The sequence below is a fragment of the Berghia stephanieae genome, chromosome 15 (assembly GCF_034508935.2).
Source record: "Berghia stephanieae isolate SIO BIC M18660-M18661 chromosome 15, UCSD_Bste_1.3, whole genome shotgun sequence".
Classification (NCBI taxonomy): domain Eukaryota; kingdom Metazoa; phylum Mollusca; class Gastropoda; order Nudibranchia; family Aeolidiidae; genus Berghia; species Berghia stephanieae.
The window spans coordinates 17,690,430-17,710,429 of NC_088374.1; the positions used below are offsets into that span (position 1 = coordinate 17,690,430).

Below are 20,000 nucleotides of genomic sequence, written 5' to 3' on the forward strand. Positions count from 1 at the left end.
ACAGAAAGTTACTCATAGAGAGGATTGACAAATCCCTCACCACAGGTCGGTTAAAAGGGACATGCTTAGCACCTTCAAATCCTAATCGGAAGGTCTCGGGTTCATTGCCACAAGGTTCCAGTTTTTCCATTGAGCAAGGATGATAAAAAGCAAATGTATAACAGCATGTTGGAAAAGTAAGATGTGATATTGTAGCTCCCGGTCCAAATTTTTAATGAATAAGAATCGTCTGCTTCATTTTAAAGGTACTGATGACTTAACTCACTCAACCCTAACTCCGACTCTGTAGTTAACCCGGGTTACTTTTACCCCATGCCTATTTAATACATATTTATGAGACAAATTATAGGTGTATTATCAAAGCTAATGTTTTTCGTTTTTGCATGTTATTGATAGTTGAATAAATTTATCTAAGTACATGCTCATTTTTAATACATTTTTAAAATCAAATTTGAAAAGTAACAACAATCTCTAAGGTTGAGTGAGTTAAGATCCAGCTTTATGGGCCACACAGATTTTAAGGAGCTCTCTTTTCCTCTAAGCTTATAGTGCTCGAATGCACATCCCTTAACTTCAAGAAAAGCCAACAACTATTCATTGGCAGAGAATCAACAAGGCTCTATCTCCATGCTTTTCATTATGTTAATTGGTGGACTCAGTACTGGTTGAAACTCACTTTTACATTAAATTACAGAAGATTCTATGCATTAATATATATTTCTTTTTCATGTTTGATAATACTCGAAACTTCTGGAGAGAGACGTTTTAATTACCAAGCTTAATCACAATGGTAAATGGAGATAGTAGTATAAGGAAGTAAGCAGAGCATGGTGTAATGTTCACAAATAATTTTATTTTCTTTTAAATATTGAAGAAATAAAATAAAAATAAAAACAATACAAGATAAAATATTGCTTTAGCAAAAATGAAATGAAACCAAAAACAAAAGCACATAAAAAACCACCAAATATAATTAAGGCTTATCAACTTCCAGAAATTTAAAATAGGAAGAATGCCCCAGAGTCGACCGAAGATAAAATGTTTTATTTTTGTTTTCAAGGGTTTTACGGCACTTGCAACACATTCAGTAAAAAGGAAGAAAATAGGATAGTAAAAGGTTCAAAAATGACAATTAAAGCACCCAAGAAAAGTTAAGACAAAGCGGAATTGATTCAAATAGGGAACAGATGCAGATTCCAAGAGCACACTATCAAAGTACTTAGTTTGAGATCACCTCAAAGTCTTATCCAGTCACAAGCACAGGTCCCCACTAAAGGGAATACACTCAAATGATTACAAGTCATATATAAGATCTAAACAAAACTTAAAACATTACATAACAGAGAGATGATTTACAAGGAAAAAAATATCATCTCCCAAAACTGACTATACATTTGACTGTTTCCCTCTCACCAAGGGTATCCGGTCAGGGACAGGACAAAACCAAGTTATCTCATTCCAAGACAAAGACAGAAAGCTAGTTGGAAAATAGATATAGGGGGATAGAAGACAGTAAGTACCTCCCTGTCCACTATGGGAGGTCAGGAACCCCACCCAGGTAGATAAAATACCTGAGCGTAACATATACCCACACTATACATTCATATAAAAATACATTCATATTTAACCAAAGACTGATCCTTGTCAATGATATTAAGATTACAATATTTAACTGAAAAACGACCAATTACAATTTATATTATATATCAGTAAGTAGCAGCTAGGAGACAACCCATACATCACTTTGAGTAAAATCAAAGCCTCCATGTAACTGAATGGTGAGATAACAATGCCCAGAATAAGAACTAGAACAAATTAAAAAATATGAATATTAACGTCGATAATTTGTGTCTGAATAGAGATTAAATAAAAACGTGCATCTTTCATGACTAAGAACTGCCCAATGAAAAGACCAAAAGACATGAATTTCACCAAGTCCTTATAACCTAATGTCCCAATAATAAACACATGCATAATTCTCTGCAAATACCCAAACACAAATTCGATCAGCTGTACCAAATCTTCTGAGTTTAAAAAAAAAAACACACACAGTTGATATTGATATCAGCTGCCAGGCTAACAATTAAAATTAACACCACTAAAACATACACATGTACATTTACATAGCTCACAAACTAATTAAACCAAATTACATGACCCACCACAAAATTCGAGATATTTTTCACAAAGTATGGATTTCAGAATTGGCCATTATTATGCAATATTGCTGCTTTGATTTAATCTTTGCAACTGATTTTGAGGCAAAAGGAAAATTCCTTTTTCTTATTTGAGAGCTTGATGGATATATCTTCAGGGCAAAGTGCTCACTTCGCTTTGCATTTAGTTTGTTGGTGCTGATTTTAAATCGATACCTGAATCATCAGCTGCTTAAAGCTTTTGTAACTAAAATACAAAATATAGTATAAAAGGAGCAAGAATATTAAGATAATATAATAATACAAACATATTGGTGGATGAGACTTAAAAATTATTTTTTGTCTAATCTGTCCCAGTTGAAACTATAATTTGACAACAAAAAGAGTAAAATATACAGATTTATCCTTTTCTTCTTCAGTAATTCCATCCTTAAGAGGACATTTCTTTGCACGCCTCTACATTTCTGCCTTGTAATAAAAGCCATAACAGTGGGGGCATGTAAAGAATTTGTCAGCTCTTCTTTTTTTACTTGGCCTTTTCACAACCACAATATTGGTTCCACCAGCATTTAAAATTTTAATATTATAATAATAATAATAATAATAATGCTGAAAACTTATATAGCGCTATAACTCCGAGACACCAGACTCTAAGCGCTTAAATTACAAATTACTTTGGCTGAAACATACTCATTCACACACACAAGCACACACACACACACACACACACAACACAACACACAACACAAACCAAACCTATCTTGCTTCTCATACCATCTACTAAAATCGAAACAAATATGTTTTAAGCGAACGTTTAAAAATAGACAAAGATTCTTTTTCACGAATGCTCTGCGGTAAGGCGTTCCAAATAGAGGGTCCGAAATGAGAAAAGGATCTCATTCCAGCATTTTTCCGAATTCGAGGGACAACTAGTTTTGTGGAATCACTGGTCGAACGTAAGGGGCGGGGTTTTGAATATCTTTCAATTAGTTCTGAAAGGTAGGAAGGGGCAGTACCTTCAAGACAACGATACACTAAAACACAAGCTTTGAATTTAATTCTTTTCTCAACAGGCAGCCAATGCAGGTCATGAAGTAGAGGTCCGGCAGAGTCGCACCTACGCTTCATAAATACTAGTCTGGCAGCGCTGTTTTGGACAATCTGAAGACGTTTCAGATTGTATTGCGAAACGCCAAACAACAGAGCATTACAATAATCCAATTTCGATAGTACGAGGGACACAACCAGGTGCTTGGTCACATCCTCAGATATGAACCGTCTAATGGAAGCAATCTTTTTTAGTTGGAAAAAGAGAGATCTAACCAAATTATTAACCTGATGCTCCATCGACAGTCCAGAGTCTAAGAATGTGCCAAGGTTTTTCACTTTGTCAACAATTTGAATAGAGGCATCCCCAACTTCAAATCTGTTTCACTTTTTCACTTCCTGTTCCCCACATACAGCACCTCCGTCTTATCATCATTCAGTTTCAGTCTGTTCTCATTCATCCATTTCTTAACACTTTGGATACAATTTTTACTATTGGCTGATACTTCTTGTAAATTTCTCATATTGGAAACGCAGTACAATTGCGTATCATCAGCGTATTGATGGTAAGACAGACCAAAACTTCTGATGATTTTAGACAGAGGGCCAACGTACAAAACAAAAAGAACGGGTCCAAGTACTGAACCCTGGGGAACCCCACAATCAAGAAAGATTTCCTCCGATCTATATTCATCCACCGTAATAATCTGTTTACGATTAAACAAATATGACCTAAACCAATCAAGCGCTGCACCAGACACGCCATAAGTAATTTCAAGACGTTTGAGAAGAAGATTGTGATCAATAGTATCAAAAGCAGACGATAGGTCAAGCAAATTCAGAAAAGAACATGAACCATTGTCTATAACAGAGAGGAGATCATTAACAACCCTAACAAGTGCGGTTTCCGTCGAATGATGTTGCCTATAAGCAGACTGAAATTTTTCTTCAAGACAATTATTTTTAAGATGAGACAGTAATTGTTTCAAAACAAGCTTTTCTAAGATCTTAGAGAGAAAAGGAAGATTAGAGACAGGGCGATAGTTTTTTAAGTTCTCTTTATCGAGATCAGGTTTTTTCAAAAGGGGTTTGACATGAGCAACTTTGTAAATGTCTGGTACAGCACCTGACTGCAACGAATTATTAACAATACATGTAAATGGTGTTAAAATTACATCAATGCATTTTTTTAAAATGGCAGTATTTAAGGGGTCTAAATCACAACTTTTAGTTGGAGACGACATAATGCAATCACGTAAGTCAGCTTCAGTAATCGTTGAAAAATGTGTTAACGAATCACCATGAAACTTGTCAAATGTTGTAGGGATCGATTCAGACGAGAGTTCCTTCCTGATGGTATCCGTTTTTTCTTTAAAATATTGACCAAAGCGAGTTGGTAGATATGCACGATCGATTAAAGATGGGAGAGCTGGCTGCGTCTGTTGTCCCAGCAGTTCCTTGGTCAAGGCAAAGAATTGTCTCGAACGTCCCACGTTTTTGAGGCTTTCTTCATAGAATTTCTTTTTGGCCCTGAAATTGACAGCTTTTGCATCATTTCTAGCCGCGATGTATCGCTTCTTATCGACAGCATCTCTGGACTTGAGCCATTTTCTTTCTGCCCGCCTCCTGGCTAATCCATTCAATTTTATTTCGGTATTATACCAGGGTGCTTGACGTCTCACTTTTACTGCTCTAGTTGTTAAGGGAGCATGCTTGTCCACCGTACCAACAATTGACTCGTGGAGACCATTCGCATCATGTTTATTTTTAACGTTATGGTCAAGGTCTTGTTTAAAAATGTTCATGTTTATATTCTTCAAATTACGAGATGTTATCATCTTTTTTACTTCGTGCTTCATTGGAAATAAAACGCAAAACACAATTAAATGATGGTCAGAGATTAATTTATCAATATTTGAGACAGGTGAAGAGAGAGAATGTTCAATGTCTGTAATGACATGATCTATTGTGTGGCCATGGTTGTTTGTAGGACCGCTTACAAGTTGAATATAGTTGTTTGTGTCAATAATCTCCCGAAATACTTTCGATTCATTTTTGTTTCCGAAATAATCAATGTTAAAATCACCCATAAAAATATTATGCTTTTTGTTAATGGATTGCATAGACATAAATTCTCCGAACTCAGATAAAAAATCAATTGTTGATATTTTGTTTTGTTGGCTTGGTGGTGGGCGGTAGACACAGTGAAACGACTTTTTAAAATTATTTTCATGAATGGCAAATCCAGCGTATTCAAAACTTCTAAAATTATCATGGTGAAATGATATCTTGTCAAAGAGTGACAAGTTGTAAATAATTGCAATACCACCTCCTTTCCTCCCAATGCGTGGAAATGATTTAATACAAAAGCCTTCGGGTGTAATTGCTTTCATAATTGGATCATCATATGAATGATTAAGCCATGTTTCCAAGATGACAAAAATATTAATTTTATGATCTTCAATGGACAATGCCTGCATGGCGATTGGCGCATCTTACAATTTTTCAGGACACCACAAAACAACACCTGCCACTTTAACATGAACTCATGAAATGAACACGGAACTTCTAGCTTAACGTTCATCTCTGATAGGAGATGTTATGTTTAAAGTTTCCTGCACACCTGAGTTTCGTTAGTGTCAATTGATATTTTCTCATTTCACCCAATTCCTTATAAGACAACATAGCGGCAACCTCCTTCTCTTGAAAGTGTATTTTTGATTTGTGCCTTGCCAGGTTTAGCTGACTATTCTAACAAAAAAAGCAGTACTGTCTCTTGTCTAAGAAATAGCCATCCTTATTGCCTCTGGACTTTGCTTGGGATACTGAAATAAAAATGATAATAGGAATAGATAGACTGGGTGATAACACTATAAATAGGCTTAATATCTAAAATCGTACATTTATGACAAATGCAATGCATCATTACTAGTTTTTGAAAAATAGCCCTAATTTTTGCACAAAGCTGCAGATTTTATTAGTACAGCAATTGAAATTTGGTAGATAAATAAAACTAAATTCGGATTGATTTCGGAATGTTTTGAAACCATAATTAGTTACCATTAATTAATTAAAACAAAAGAAAAGCTCGTCTGGGTCTGCTTCTTCTATAAATCTGTCAGTCATTGAGCGTATTATCCTACTTCCTTTACTTCCGCTTATATTATTAGATTACCATATCTAAGAAGTCTTTGATTTCAATAAGAACTATGGTCAACATATATAACACTTGGTATCGTCACTTTTCTGCTATTCATTCGCTAACACTGATGTCAACATCATAACTATCTTACAAATGGGTCCAGGCCGGTGACACGCGTGGGTCGCATCCAAGCACGATACGAAAATTGTTAGACCGGCGTTTATGTCCTTGGAAATACATTTCACACGCATTTCCTCATCCTATCAGAGATGAACGTTAAGCTAGAAGTTCCGTGTTCATTTCATGAGTTCATGTTAAAGTGGCAGGTGTTGTTTTGTGGTGTCCTGAAAAATTGTAAGATGCGCCAATCGCCATGCAGGCATTGTCCCCAAGTGTCATTATTGTTTTGCAGTGACATGTCAAGACAAAGATATGTTGTAAATCGCTTTGAGGCCTTGGTGAAAATCACTATATATCTAAATGCTACCGTTACTTTTAATAGGAATAATAATCAAACACACAGCTTTCATATCGATCTCTTTCAAATACAGAAAAACGGGTAAACACAAGGAATTAACCTTACCATAAGTATTTTCTGTTTCACCTTGGTTATCAATCACCTCAGAACTGGAGTCTACCATACTTTCATCTTCATCAGAATCAGAGTCATCTAAAATATGATAATTCAATTTTGAAAGTGAGCCTTGTGGTGAAAATTAGATTACATTTAAAATGAAGTAGAAGTTGAGTAAACTCAAAGATTAATAATTTGAAATATATTATGATCTAACATTAATACTCTCGACCAAATAAAAAAAAAAACAACTTCACATTTAAGTTTCTCTTTATTTTGAATGCAGTACTTTTTAATCAATTGTATCAAATTCATAAAAGATCATAACAGCATGATCAATACTACCAATAATGATTAAAGTTTTTGTTAGCATGCATCTTTTATACTTATACCGCAGTATCATATTGTAAGTCCTTTTTAAAAAAAATTGACTTGAACATATGTTGTGTAAAATAAAATCATGACTTGAAAGCATTAAAACATGATTGTGGTGATGATTCCTTACCAGGTGGGTAATAATCCTCATCTTGCACAAGATCACAGTGAAGTGCTGGGAAGTCAAGGTGCTCAGATATGGTCTCAGATGGTGGTACACCAATACTGCCGGAAACCTTTAAAATATTAGGAATATAAAGATGTTTAAATTTAAACAGTGAGCATGGGGATACTAATTTAATGTCCTAGTGAGAGAAGATGTAAAGCAAATTTTTAAATCAGCATTTTTAAAAGGTCATGGCGCATACTTGAAAGGAAAAAACTATTTTCAATAAAATACCACAAGATTTGCAAAATGCACAAATTTAGTGTCATGTAAACCCAGAAGTTCATTGTCTCAATTGATGTTAATCAAAATATCAAAATAAGCCATGACTTTGTATTTGATCATTAGATGTTACATTCCAATATTTATTAGGATTTTTAAAGCTATTACACTATAAAATCAGTTGAAGAAGCATACCCAACATAATATAAAGTAAGTGATTGACATTATTTTACTTATTTTTTAATAAAAACAAAATGAGGCATTGTATTTTGTTGGAATAAACATACCTTTGAACATTCTACTATGGATGGGAAAGTGTCCAGCCATTCTTCTACTTTGTCATTCACTGCACCTTTATCTAAGGGGGAATGAATAAAATAATATTGTATCTCAATGTTATAAATGAATTTTATTGAAAAATTGTTTTACGTAGTAAATGATTAATATCAAAATCCAAGTGTTGTTCCATCACAGGGTTGGCTTACATCATACATAAAAGTCAACTATATTTAATTTCTATGTCCCACGTGGAAGAAGTAAATGATCAATATTGCATAACAGCTTAAACTTTCACTCAGTTGGAAGACTCGGGAGTGGTAGGTCAGTGGATCGAATCCTCGGAGCGCACCAAAACTCAAATGGAAATATTTGTACTGTTTCAACTGCCCGCCTCATGCTCTATGCATTACAGGAACAGTGAAATGACTAGTTAGTTGGCTAAGTATCAGTAAAATTAAAATGTGACTGAGTGGGGATGGCGAGTGGTGTTACACCGCATTTCTCAATGTGACAACACAAAACTAATGTGTCAAACAGTCTCTTATGTGAACTACAGTAGTTGGTAGGTACCTAAACTAAGTATCTTAAACTTTCATATTTGACCCAAGTCACAATCTCTATGGAATGACCATACACAACACAGTATGCCACTTCAGTTGATTATTTTTGCAAACATTTAACTGTGTTTTACGTGAACACTCTTGATTCCTTTACGAAAGCTACTAATGAAGAAGTCTGATAACTGATAACTCTATGACTACTCTTTTATTCTTACATTGAGTTTGAGATTCCGCTTGATGTAACTTTTGTTTGTCAAGGGATGCTTGCTCCGCTTGTTGTAGATTTTGCTTGTCAAGGGATGCTTGCAGCATCCTCCTGCCATATCTGAAATAATGATTAAGAATAGAATTAACGTAACGTACCAGTTATGGAGTTATGGTGAAGTAAAAATTTGTAAATTTAAACCTGTAGTTCTTTAGTTTATATGTTGAGATGGATTTTCTATTAGCCACAATTGTAGATTATTTGTATGCCAAATTTCATAAAAACTGAGAATGGTGCGGAATGCTTTCCTAATTGCGCAAGTAAACCGCCCCAATTTTACAAATAGCTTTTTCCTCACTGACAGACCTCAGTTAGCCTATCGGCAGCTGCAGAATGGATGTAATTGGCGGATCACAAAACCTGCTTCTCTCCCTCTTTTTCATTTTCATATCTAGATACCACACTGGGTATAGTATAATAAAAGGACGTGTCTAGGGAGACCAAAATCTTCTGTCTCTTTTTGTTGAGAGGAGATTTTGTTGTTTTGTTTTACTTTCTTCTATTTAATTATTATTGGTTGTTTTTGCTGCTGTTCTTGATTGATTTATTTATTATTTCTTAAGGCATAGTGATAATATTATTATCATGCCCCCCCCCCCCCCCTCCCCCTTTTTTTATAAGTCAGAAGAGAGATTGTAGGTTATTGGCCGTCCAGCACAAAAATTAATTTTCTTTTCTTATTTTTCTAACTAATATTTTAAAATTTTTGTTAGGGAGACTATGATTTTGGTCTTCCAAAGTTAAGTCATATTTTTTCATATATATATAACTAGAACTGTTTCTTATGTTGTGGAGTGAAGTTATTTTGTATTTGTTCTTTATCTACTGTTTAATTATTTTTTAGTCTGTATAATAATAACATGTCAATCTCCCTCCACCCACCAAAAAAAAAATAAAAAAAAATTAAAAAATAGAGAGGAAAGACAGAAGAGAGATTGAAAGTGAAAGTTATCACCGTCCAACACAAACGTTATTTTTCTTTTCTTCTTTAATGTTTTTTTTAAAGTTTCCATTTTTAAAAATGTTGTTCTTTAATATTCTCTTGGTTTCAAAAATTCGTTTACTTCTCTGTTCTGGGGGGGGGGGGGGGGGGGGGGGCTGGGGTAATATTATTAAAAAGCCCTTTTTTAAATAAAGCAACCTAGCAAGTACAGCAACTAAACCAAAACAAAAAACAAGTTATAAATAAATAGAATTTAAAAAACTTGCCTCTTCAACATATAGAAACAGTTCCATAAACAAAAATATACGGTTTTACGCTGGGAAGCTAAAATCTTGGACTCCCTAGTCTCTACCACTACCATAATAATAAAAAAATAAAAACAGTTCATAGAGTTTGAAAATGTTATCAAACTTTAGACTTAGACGTCTTGTCCTCGTGCCCTTACTTACTTTTTAATTTTAAGCCCTAAGCCTAATAAGTCTGAATGTGTTCACTAAAGTTTAAGCCATAAAGTAAGTTTTTACTCTTTTAGCCTAGTGCTGTAACTGTAATGAAATGAAATCCAATACAGAGTATTTCCAAATATAATCTGTGTGATTTGTGTTCATGTTTGAAAATCACAGCAACGGCAGCAGGCAGTGCAGAGACTTTGACTCTACTATCTCAGCTTTCTTATTATCTAGGAAATCAGAAGGCAACTTAATATAAATAGAGCCCAACTTCGTTCAAGAATTAAAAATGTCGCTATGACTGCTCTATTTCATTACTCTGACAATGACGTTTGTAGTTGTACTTGTACTTCAACTTTTAGGCAGTTTGAGTCTAAACTCTAAAAACAGTCGCCCAAAGTTGCATTCAATGATCACGCCCAGGCAATACAAGAAACAATTTTTAAAAAGCAACAACATGCATCTAGATAGATAGGACAACAAGTTGAAACAAAAATACTCACCTAATTCAGTAAGTTTTACTTCATCAGATTGAATGTTGAATGCACAAACCACAGTCCGCCCAAGTTGTATCTTCGGTCCGCCCCAAAAAAAATAAACAAAACGAACGGAAGCGGAAGTAGGTCAAATTCCAGTAGAAAACTATCTCCAGTGTCAAGAGATTGCCATAGCTCTACCTGATTCAAACCCAAATTCATTCAGATTTTCTTTGCACCCAAGGGGCGCTACTCAACTTGTAGTCAAACGTTTTTAACAACTTAACTTATTTTTATCTGTCAACCAAAGGCAAATCGTTTTCAGACGAAAAAAACCTACATGGTTTTTGACAACTTAGCAATGTTGTCAGAAACCACCCATGGTTGTCAGATCACGTCAAAAAATCATATGGATGTTGTTAAAAACCATGCAATATAAGAGTATATATATATATATATATATATAATATATATATATATATATATATATATATATATATATATATATATATATATATATTTATACAATTATGTATGTATGCCTTTATTTATTTATATATTTATTTATTTATAAAGTTATTTATGAACTTCATTATTTGTTTGTTTATTGATTTTCATTCTTTTACTTACTTACTAACTTACTAACTTGTTTGCTTACTTACTTACTTACCTACTTACCTACTTACTTACTTACTTACATAACTATTTACTTACTTCATCATCATCATTGCCTTTTTCACCCTGGGTCAAGGTATAGGCCACAAACAAACAGTTTCCATCCTTCTCTATCATCATCATCATCATTGCCTTTTTCACCCTGGTCTGGGTATAGGCCACAGACAAACAGTTTCCATCCTTCTCTATCATCATCATCATCATTGCCTTTTTCACCCTGGGTCTGGGTATAGGCCACAGACAAACAGTTTCCATCCTTCTCTATCCCAAGCTAACTTTTTTTTTTATCTCATTCCAGGTCTTACCACTTCTCTGTATATCAGCTTCTTTAATTCTTCTCCATGTTCCTCGTGGCCTCCCCCTTGATCTTCTGCCCTGCGGGTTCCAGTCCAATACTTTCTTTGTTATAGTGTTATTGTTATCGTTTACTTACTTACTTACTTACTTACTTACTTACTTACTTACTTACTTACTTACTTACTTACTCATTTATATGAAACGAATCGACACGTCAACTTCAATCTTATAATATTATTTCAGCGATTATTTCAAACAAAATCACCCACCTCATAAATCTTGCAAAAACCAAGGAATTTACCCAATGGAAACCGTACGGTGCTCTGATTGGCTAACCAAACCAGCGGCCTCGATGAGAAAAATATCGGCCATTTTGCTGTTGGCTGGGAATCGCGTTACTATAGTAAACAAGCGCTGATCGGCCGTTCATGAAAACCAGTTGCTGCTCGCTCGTTTAACTCAAAATTATTCAAAACGATCTCTCTAAAATGATATAAATGTGACTTCTTAAGGTTTTCTTCACGGTCAAAACCACACAACATTCTATTAATGATTACGTCCGGCAAAAAGGAATATTGACAGGTCGACCGAGAGGTGAACTCATCAAACGACAAACATCAATGCGAAGGATAGAGAGAGAGTCAAACTATTGTTTGTCTTGCCCTGTTCTATATAGAGAAAAGGATAAATAGTATAGCCTCATGTGTGAGTGGTTGTGTGTCATAGTCATGTTTTTTAATTGTTTCTGTTGTCTATGTGTGTAGTGATGACGATCACATTCACTCCATCAGCGCGACGAAACTGCCCCCCCCCCCTCTTTTTTTTTTTTTCACATACACGTAATTCACATGAGTAGAGTTGGACTCGATAGTTCAGTGGTTTAGCATTACAGTTAGAATTATCGTTTACCGGCATTAAAAGCTATTTTAGAGGGGGAAATTCCACATTTTACTGCTGCTGCTGCTGCTGCTACTACTACTACTACTACTACTACTACTACTACTACTACTACTACTACTACTAAAGTTATTGAGAGAAAAATCTTTATTTAGAATCCTTGAGCACAGGCGAGCCGCTGTGTGTGTGTGTGTGTGTGTGTGTGTGTGTGTGTGTGTGAGACGTGGCTGTAGTCTAATTTTATCAGAATTAGGAGGCCAAGGAGTTATCTCTTTGGATATTAAGTAGGATTATATTTTTTTCCGTATTAATATTAGTGTAGTGGAAATTACAATGAGATCGTATTAAAAACAAAAGACTAAGAATAACATCAGATCGAGATGATTCTGATAGCAAAAAAGTAGGCTATATATGTGACATATTTAAATTCAGTCACCAAGCATGATAAAAACAAACAAAAAATCAACACAAATAATTTTAACCCTCTCCAGGCAAAAATTTGACGGTAGCATTTAAATATTTTTTAGTCGACTAAAACATAGTTTACTTTACTAAGAACATGCACATTTTTATGTTGATAGGGTTGACTGGTTGAAGATATTGTAATCCTGGATTAGGTCAAAAGAACAAAAGCAGAAGTAAAATAATCAATTTAAAAAACAAAAACAAAAAAAAAACTGTCAACTTGGAACAAAACAACACCAATGTCTAACTCTGGGACTAACCTTTAGATAACAAGTTGTTGGTGATGTTTTCTGGTCAAGTCTTTACAGGTGTTTAAAGAGTATTGTCTTAGTATGCTTTTGACGAACTGAGCATGTGTTGTTGAATATGTGTCTGTCTGTAAATAGTTTAACGTGGTGATACAACATTGTTCTACAAAATATGGAACAAGCTTCTTTAATAATCTGTGTTACATGATTGTCCTCACTTTCAAAATGACTTTCCATGGCATGCTTATCTAAATCTGTAAAAATTGATGGCCCTAATCTTTCTGTTACTTTTATTATCACTTTACTTATTGTTGTGCTATTGACTGCTCTCAAAGGTCCCTCCTTGTGTGTAGTTAGAATTTCTCTCAAACAAAGGTCAGCTGCTGTAATAACTTTATAAAAATCTTCAGATGGATATAATAATCCCCCCCTGTCTTTTCTTTCGGTAAAACTAGATGATGATGGTTTGCTTGAATCAGGATTGTCTAATGAGGCTAAAAATTCTGAACAAACAGAACATTTGATTTTGTCTCGTAATTTCCTTGCGATAAATCCAGACATATAATACAAAACATCTGAATGGTACTCTGAGGGCTGGCAAAGGGTTTTCGTAAAGATCATAGTTTTTCTGTCCAATTCAGGTTGAAAAGAGTTTGTCGAATTGTCAACAGTAAAAGATGAATTTTCTTGGAAAAGCTTATTTTCGGGGGCAGGTAAGCAATTAGCATTTTTGGAACTCAGCACACCATTCTTCATCAAAAGAGACCTGAGGGCATATTTAAATTGAAGGACATTCGGGTTATTATTCCAGCCACCTCTTCTTCGTATCCTTGAAAACAATGTCTCCAAATGATCTTGAGAGAGTCTGTAAGTAAGTATGTATTTGTAGTTATTGGCCAAAAGTCGCCGAGATATCAATTCTATGGATGTCAGTGTTGCCAAAAATCCAATAAATCCAGTTTTCCTCTTTGATTGTAGTATTGGCTTGTTAGTATTGTCACATAAAGATGATATATAATTTCTGGCAAAATGAATAAACTCTAATTTTTCCTCAAGATTTTCCTTTGTAATAGGGCTTTTAAATCCTTTTGTACAGAAACTACTGCTGTTGCATAAATCAAACAATTTATCAAATATACGAATAAATTTACAAGTCGCTTCACTTCCAGCAAATTCAGGCAACTTCAAGTCATCCCGAAGAAACATAATGGCAGAAGCAACAGAAGAGCTTAAAGTTTGGGCAGCAAGAGAAACTTTCATTTTATTTTTCACATAATCAATATGTCTTCCTTTTAGCTTGTTGGCAAGGTTTCAATTACTTTCCAGCTGCAGCTTGTGAAGTGCAACAATATAAGACCAATCAATTCTCTCCTCTCCACGGCGCAAACATTTCAGGTCACCCAATGCATTTCTAACATTTTTTAACAAATGACAGGCATCAAAAATAAAAGGAATGGTTTTAGATGAATCCAAGGGGTGAGGAAACTCAGGATCAATGACATCTGAACTTATAGTGCATCCAATAGCAGTTGCAGTCGCTTGGTTAACATAAGCTCCATCACACACAACCCCTTGAACAGAGAAGCCTGCCTCAGACAGCCAAACTATCCCATCATTAATAATCCGTGCTTGCTGGGCTGCACTAATCTTATCAACAAGAAAATAGCCAATAGGGTGCTTAAAATATCGCTTTTGTCCAACGATGAGAAGAGTAAGACTTTCTGAAGCTAATGTGTCTGGTGATGCAACTTGAAGATGACCATGGTTCACATAGCCAGCATAGGTCTGGGATGCAGGGTCAAACACAACTTGCTTCCGAATAGACATCGAATCAAACATAAGACAAACATCCTTCATCAAATCATCCTTTTTAAGTTGAGCTTGCAAGGTATTAAAAACATCTGTAATAAATCCTGGGGAGACATTGTGGGATGCAGACCACCTACGAATGGTATCCGCATGAGGCAAATGCAAATACTTTCTCACATAATTATAAGCCTGAGCACTATAGAAGTGCAAGGAAACAGCAAAGGATTTTAATTCATCAGAAAAACGCATATTATTTTTGGACATATGGGCAGCTTTTAATTCATTTTCAATTAAAGTGAGGGTTTCCGCAGCAAAATTTTCTTTTAGGATGTCAACATTTTCTTCTTTCAACAACTTTTTCTTCTTCAAATCTTCCAAAAGGGATGAAATTTTTACATCTCGACGGGCCAACTTTTCCTCATGCTACTGAGTTGTTGTTTTTGATGAAGCATCTTTTCTTGGCAAACAAGCAACTTATTTTGGGTCTCTTCTAAGTGGCTTTCAACTGAAGAATAGGCATAATTATGTTCATCAACTTTAGGGGTCTTACTGGGTGTAGCATCTTCAAATGGAGAATTGGGAGCAGCTCGTTTTCGAGGGGATGATCTTGTCTTTTTAATGGCAGGAGACTGTTTATGTTGGGGATAATTTGGAAATACAGATGGGACAGCATTCTCTCTCAATTTTTTTTGGTCTAAACCGAGATAATAATCTTCTAATAAAAAATGGACACTACAGACCCTATCATTTTTTGTAGGTCTCCACTCTGACCCATCTACATTCTTCCTGCTGATTTTAGTAATCCACTTGGACAACAACTCAGGCTTCTTCCATGGAAAGCTGAAAATAAGTGAGGCATTCTAACTAGGACTATCTTGACAATTGGTGTACTATAGTGAAAAACAATCTATCCAGTTGAATTATTTTCTATTGGCAAGGGAAAGACTCCATGGAAAAAAAAGCAATTAGACGTCTAGTACTATACTTATATATTTGTCTTTATCTAGGTCTTCCTGTCAATATACTTATATACTTGTTGATATTCATCTCGGTTCATGTATCTCAAGTTTTGAAAAATAACCACACTACTCTTACACGCCTAGAGTGGAGTGCTTATACTTTGGCCTTTGCAGTTAATTGCAATCGCAAGCTCTCCTCCTCAATTCGAAAACGCATTATAGTTATAGGTTATTATAATACATGATTACACACATTCTCTAACTTCATTTTTACCTCAGGGGAATAGTTCAGATCAGTATGTAGATTTATTTATCAAAATACTTGGGAGACCTTCCATTCTTGCTCTAGTACTAGGGGGTTTGGGAGGGGGGAAACTTTAAAAAAAAAAAAGTTTTCCCCCTCCCAAACCCCCTACTAGAACAAGAATACTTGGGATGTAGTAGCTTATGGAAGGTCTCCCAAATACTTATGAGATATAGACTCTATATCTAAATCTATCTAGATCCTAGAACATTATCAGTCTCCGTCGCAGTCGTCAGTAGCCCAAAATACAATTAGAATTGATTTATTTCTCTTACCTGTGAAACGACAATGATGTGCCTTTGACAGCTTTATTGTGGCATAAATATACGCAGCAGTTCTGAACCATTTTATTGTGAATTTTAATATTGTTGTGGTGTTTGTTGTGTCGTTATGATGACATTAGATACCGAATGAATGGTAATGTTTACATTCTCAGCCAACAACAAAATGGCGCTAAATGCTTTCATTGGTGGACACTTTTAGACTCCGTACGTATTCTCATTCGTTTAATTCTATTACAAAAACTCATCATGATGGAAAAAATCCAACAATCAACTTTAATCGCCGTAGCCTTGGTAACCCTTTGCGTCATTGGGTCAGAGGGCAGAGGTTATCTTATGGAGCCGCCGTCAAGGTCGTCTATGTGGAGGTCAGGGTTCAAGACACCGTACAACTACAACGATAATGGATTAAACTGTGGAGGACTTGTGGTAATGATGATGATGATGATGATGATGTGATGATGATGATGATGATGATGATGATGATGATGATGTGATGAGGAGTAAGATGATGATGATGATGATGATGATGATGGTAATGATGGTAATGATGATGATGATGATGATGATGATGATGATGATGATGATGATGATGATGATGATGATGATGATGATGATGATGATAAAATAAATAATCTTAAGATATCTTTATTCATCCCATAGGGGAAATTTTGAATTCTATTGTGTATTTTCAGAAAGTTAATCTTATCTTTTTTCCAAGTATATAATTAATTCCACCCCTCTCCCAAAATAGTAACGCGTAATGATATCAAGATTACAATTATAATTGTGACGTCAGGTTATCACAAAAAAAAAAGAAAGAAAAAAAAACCTTGAGCTTTTATATAGCGCAATATCCACTAAATGTGCTCAAAGCGCTTTACAAGGGGTCCCTGACCAACAGCAACACGTAACATGTAGAACGAGACATGACGCCTGTTAGGCGATATCACAATTTTTCGGACAGAGACAACGCTGTTAACGGCCAGGTACTCATTTTACACCTGAGTACGGTGAGAGAATGTGAGTAAAGAGCCTTTTCCAGGGACTCAACTATGCGCCGAGCGAGGCTCGAACCCAGGACCTTCCGATCCGAAAGCGAGTGTAATACCACTAGACCACATAGCCGCACAATTGTTAAATTTCACTAAAAATAGATTTTAAATACTTTTGAAAATGTCTTTTACTAAAGATGACGAAATCGGAATCGATTCAGGGGTCGAATAAAAGATTTTTTTACATTCTTGCGTTTTGGAATTCGAACTTTGTTACCAACGCGTACTCGCAAGCTTATTCATCGGTTGGGAACACGCCCGGAATTCCAAAAAGAAAGAGTGTAAGAATCGTACATACTGTCTCTTCTATCCCCCTATGTCTGTTTTCCAACATGCTTTCTGTCTTTGTCTTGGAATGAGATTACTTGGTTTTGTCCTGGCCCTGGCTGGGAGGGAAACAGCCAAATGTACAGTTAATTTTGGGAGATGATATTTTTTTCCTTGTAAATAATCTCTCTGTTGTATATTGTTGTGTTTGTTGTTTTGAATGTATATTATAAGCAGTTGAGTGTATTCTTCTTTGTGGGATCCTGTGCTTGTGTCTGGATGAGACTTTTTTGTGATCTCAAACTTAGCGCAATGATAGTATGCTCTTGGAATCTACGTCTGTTCCTCTTTGTAGCATTCCCTTTTGTCTTTCTTTTCTTGTGTGCTTTAAATTGTAAATAAATGTTTTTTTCACTATCCTATTTTCTTCTTTTTACTGGCGCAGAAATGACCTACATTTGTCGCAAGCGCCGTAAAACCCTTAAAAACAACAAAAACAAAAACAAAAAAAAAAACAAAAACAAAAACAAAACAAACGAATCGTACATTATTTTATACTTTCCACAGAGACAGTGGTCATACAACAATGGCCGATATGGTGTATGTGGAGACCCATATGACGCGGTTCGAGACAACGAAAGGGGCGGTAAATATGTCACAGACATCGTGGCGAGGAGTTATAGACAAGGGCAGGTAACTCTCCCCACTCCCCCCGTGCACACACAGACACACACACACACACACACACACTCAGAGAGAGAGAGAGAGAGAGAGAGAGAGAGAGAGAGAGAGAGAGAGAGACAGTGGTCATACAACAATGGCCGATGTGGTGTGTGTGGAGACCCTTACGACGCGGTTCGAGACAACGAAAGGGGCGGTAAATATGTCACAGACATCGTGGCGAGGAGTTATAGACAAGGGCAGGTAACTCTCCCCACTCCCCCCGTGCACACACAGACACACACACACACACTCAGAGAGAGAGAGAGAGAGAGAGAGAGAGAGAGAGAGAGAGAGAGAGAGAGAGAGAGAGAGAGAGAGACAGTGGTCATACAACAATGGCCGATGTGGTGTGTGTGGAGACCCTTACGACGCGGTTCGAGACAACGAAAGGGGCGGTAAATATGTCACAGACATCGTGGCTAGGAGTTATAGACAAGGGCAGGTAACTCTCCCCACTCCCCCCGTGCACACACACACACACACACAGAGAGAGAGAGAGAGAGAGAGAGAGAGAGAGAAAGAGAGAGAGAGAGAGAGACAGTGGTCATACAACAATGGCCGATGTGATGTGTGTGGAGACCCATATGACGCGGTCCGAGACAACGAAAGGGCGGTAAATATGTCACAGACATCGTGGCGAGGAGTTATAGACAAGGGCAGGTAACTCTCCCCACTCCCCCCCGTGCACACACACACATACACACACGCACCAACGCACGCAAACAAATATATTATTATTTTATTTAGAATATTATTAGACTAAAACCGGCGTGCACTTATTTGCAGGTCTGGTAACCCAATCCATTATAGGCTCATTGTTGTAATGGAAATCTCAAAAAAAAAAAATGACGCAAAATATTGTCCATTACAACAGTGTTAAACTAGGCCCATAATGGCGTTCGGATGTCAGACCTGCATAGATGTAAACGTCGACTAAAACAATTTTTTTGTTATAAAGGTTATTTTTCTTGGTATGAATGTACTTTGTAATAATTTATTTATCTATTTATTTATTTTATCGATTTACATGCATCTGCATTCGTAGCATTGAGATTTTATGAAAATATCGATTTTTTCTTTATTTCGTTTTTCTTTGTTTTATATTCTGTTTGTTGTTTTCTGTTATTGTTTTCTGTTTTTTGCTTTAATTTTGTTTTTGGTGTTTTTCCCTCTACTTGGTCTGTTACTGTTTATTTATTATTATATACACTTTTTTTTCAGATGGATAAAATATAAAAATCATACAGGAAATAAATAGTCAAAAGGACCAAACGGGGTAAATGGAATGAAATAATCTGATTGGTTAATGCTTAGTAACGGGCGAACTATCAACTGTAATAGCAGAAAATATTGTCTCCCCATTTCA

At 35.7% G+C, this 20,000-nt stretch overlaps 2 protein-coding genes across 4 annotated transcripts in view; one reads left to right on the forward strand and one right to left on the reverse strand.

Moving 5' to 3' along the window:
• Positions 1-20,000, forward strand: part of LOC144960395 (uncharacterized) — a 27,943-nt gene that overhangs the window by 2,629 nt on the left and 5,314 nt on the right. Inside the window, exons 2-4 of the mRNA XM_078893479.1 lie at positions 11,870-12,331; positions 16,508-17,018; positions 18,479-18,604. Of these exons, the coding sequence (XP_078749605.1) occupies positions 16,719-17,018; positions 18,479-18,604 (426 nt within the window). The 5' untranslated portion in view covers positions 11,870-12,331; positions 16,508-16,718. The remainder of the gene's footprint in view (positions 1-11,869; positions 12,332-16,507; positions 17,019-18,478; positions 18,605-20,000) is intronic.
• On the reverse strand, positions 5,469-10,792 carry LOC144960838 (uncharacterized). Of its 3 annotated transcripts, XM_078894213.1 has the most exons (6): positions 10,682-10,792; positions 8,737-8,846; positions 7,970-8,040; positions 7,425-7,530; positions 6,929-7,015; positions 5,469-6,028 (listed from the first exon to the last, which is right to left on the reverse strand). In XM_078894213.1, the coding sequence occupies exons 2-6, from the start codon at positions 8,831-8,833 to the stop codon at positions 5,955-5,957; spliced, it is 435 nt and encodes a 144-aa protein (XP_078750339.1). In that variant the 5' UTR covers positions 8,834-8,846; positions 10,682-10,792; the 3' UTR covers positions 5,469-5,954. The 3 variants fall into 3 exon arrangements, with proteins under 3 accessions (XP_078750339.1, XP_078750337.1, XP_078750338.1); XM_078894211.1 differs by lacking the exon at positions 5,469-6,028 and having other exon boundaries at positions 6,035-7,015; XM_078894212.1 differs by lacking the exons at positions 5,469-6,028; positions 10,682-10,792 and having other exon boundaries at positions 6,035-7,015; positions 8,737-8,995.

What these genes read in the sequence shown, in the direction of transcription:
- LOC144960838 (XM_078894211.1), bottom strand. Translation starts at nt 8,833, where the DNA reads ATGCTGCAAGCATCCCTTGACAAGCAAAATCTACAACAAGCGGAGCAA. An exon ending in AGCGGAATCTCAAACTCAAT is followed by an intron (nt 8,041 to 8,736) that starts GTAAGAATAAAA and finishes ATTCCCCCTTAG; the next exon opens with ATAAAGGTGCAGTGAATGAC. An exon ending in CCATAGTAGAATGTTCAAAG is followed by an intron (nt 7,531 to 7,969) that starts GTATGTTTATTC and finishes AATATTTTAAAG; the next exon opens with GTTTCCGGCAGTATTGGTGT.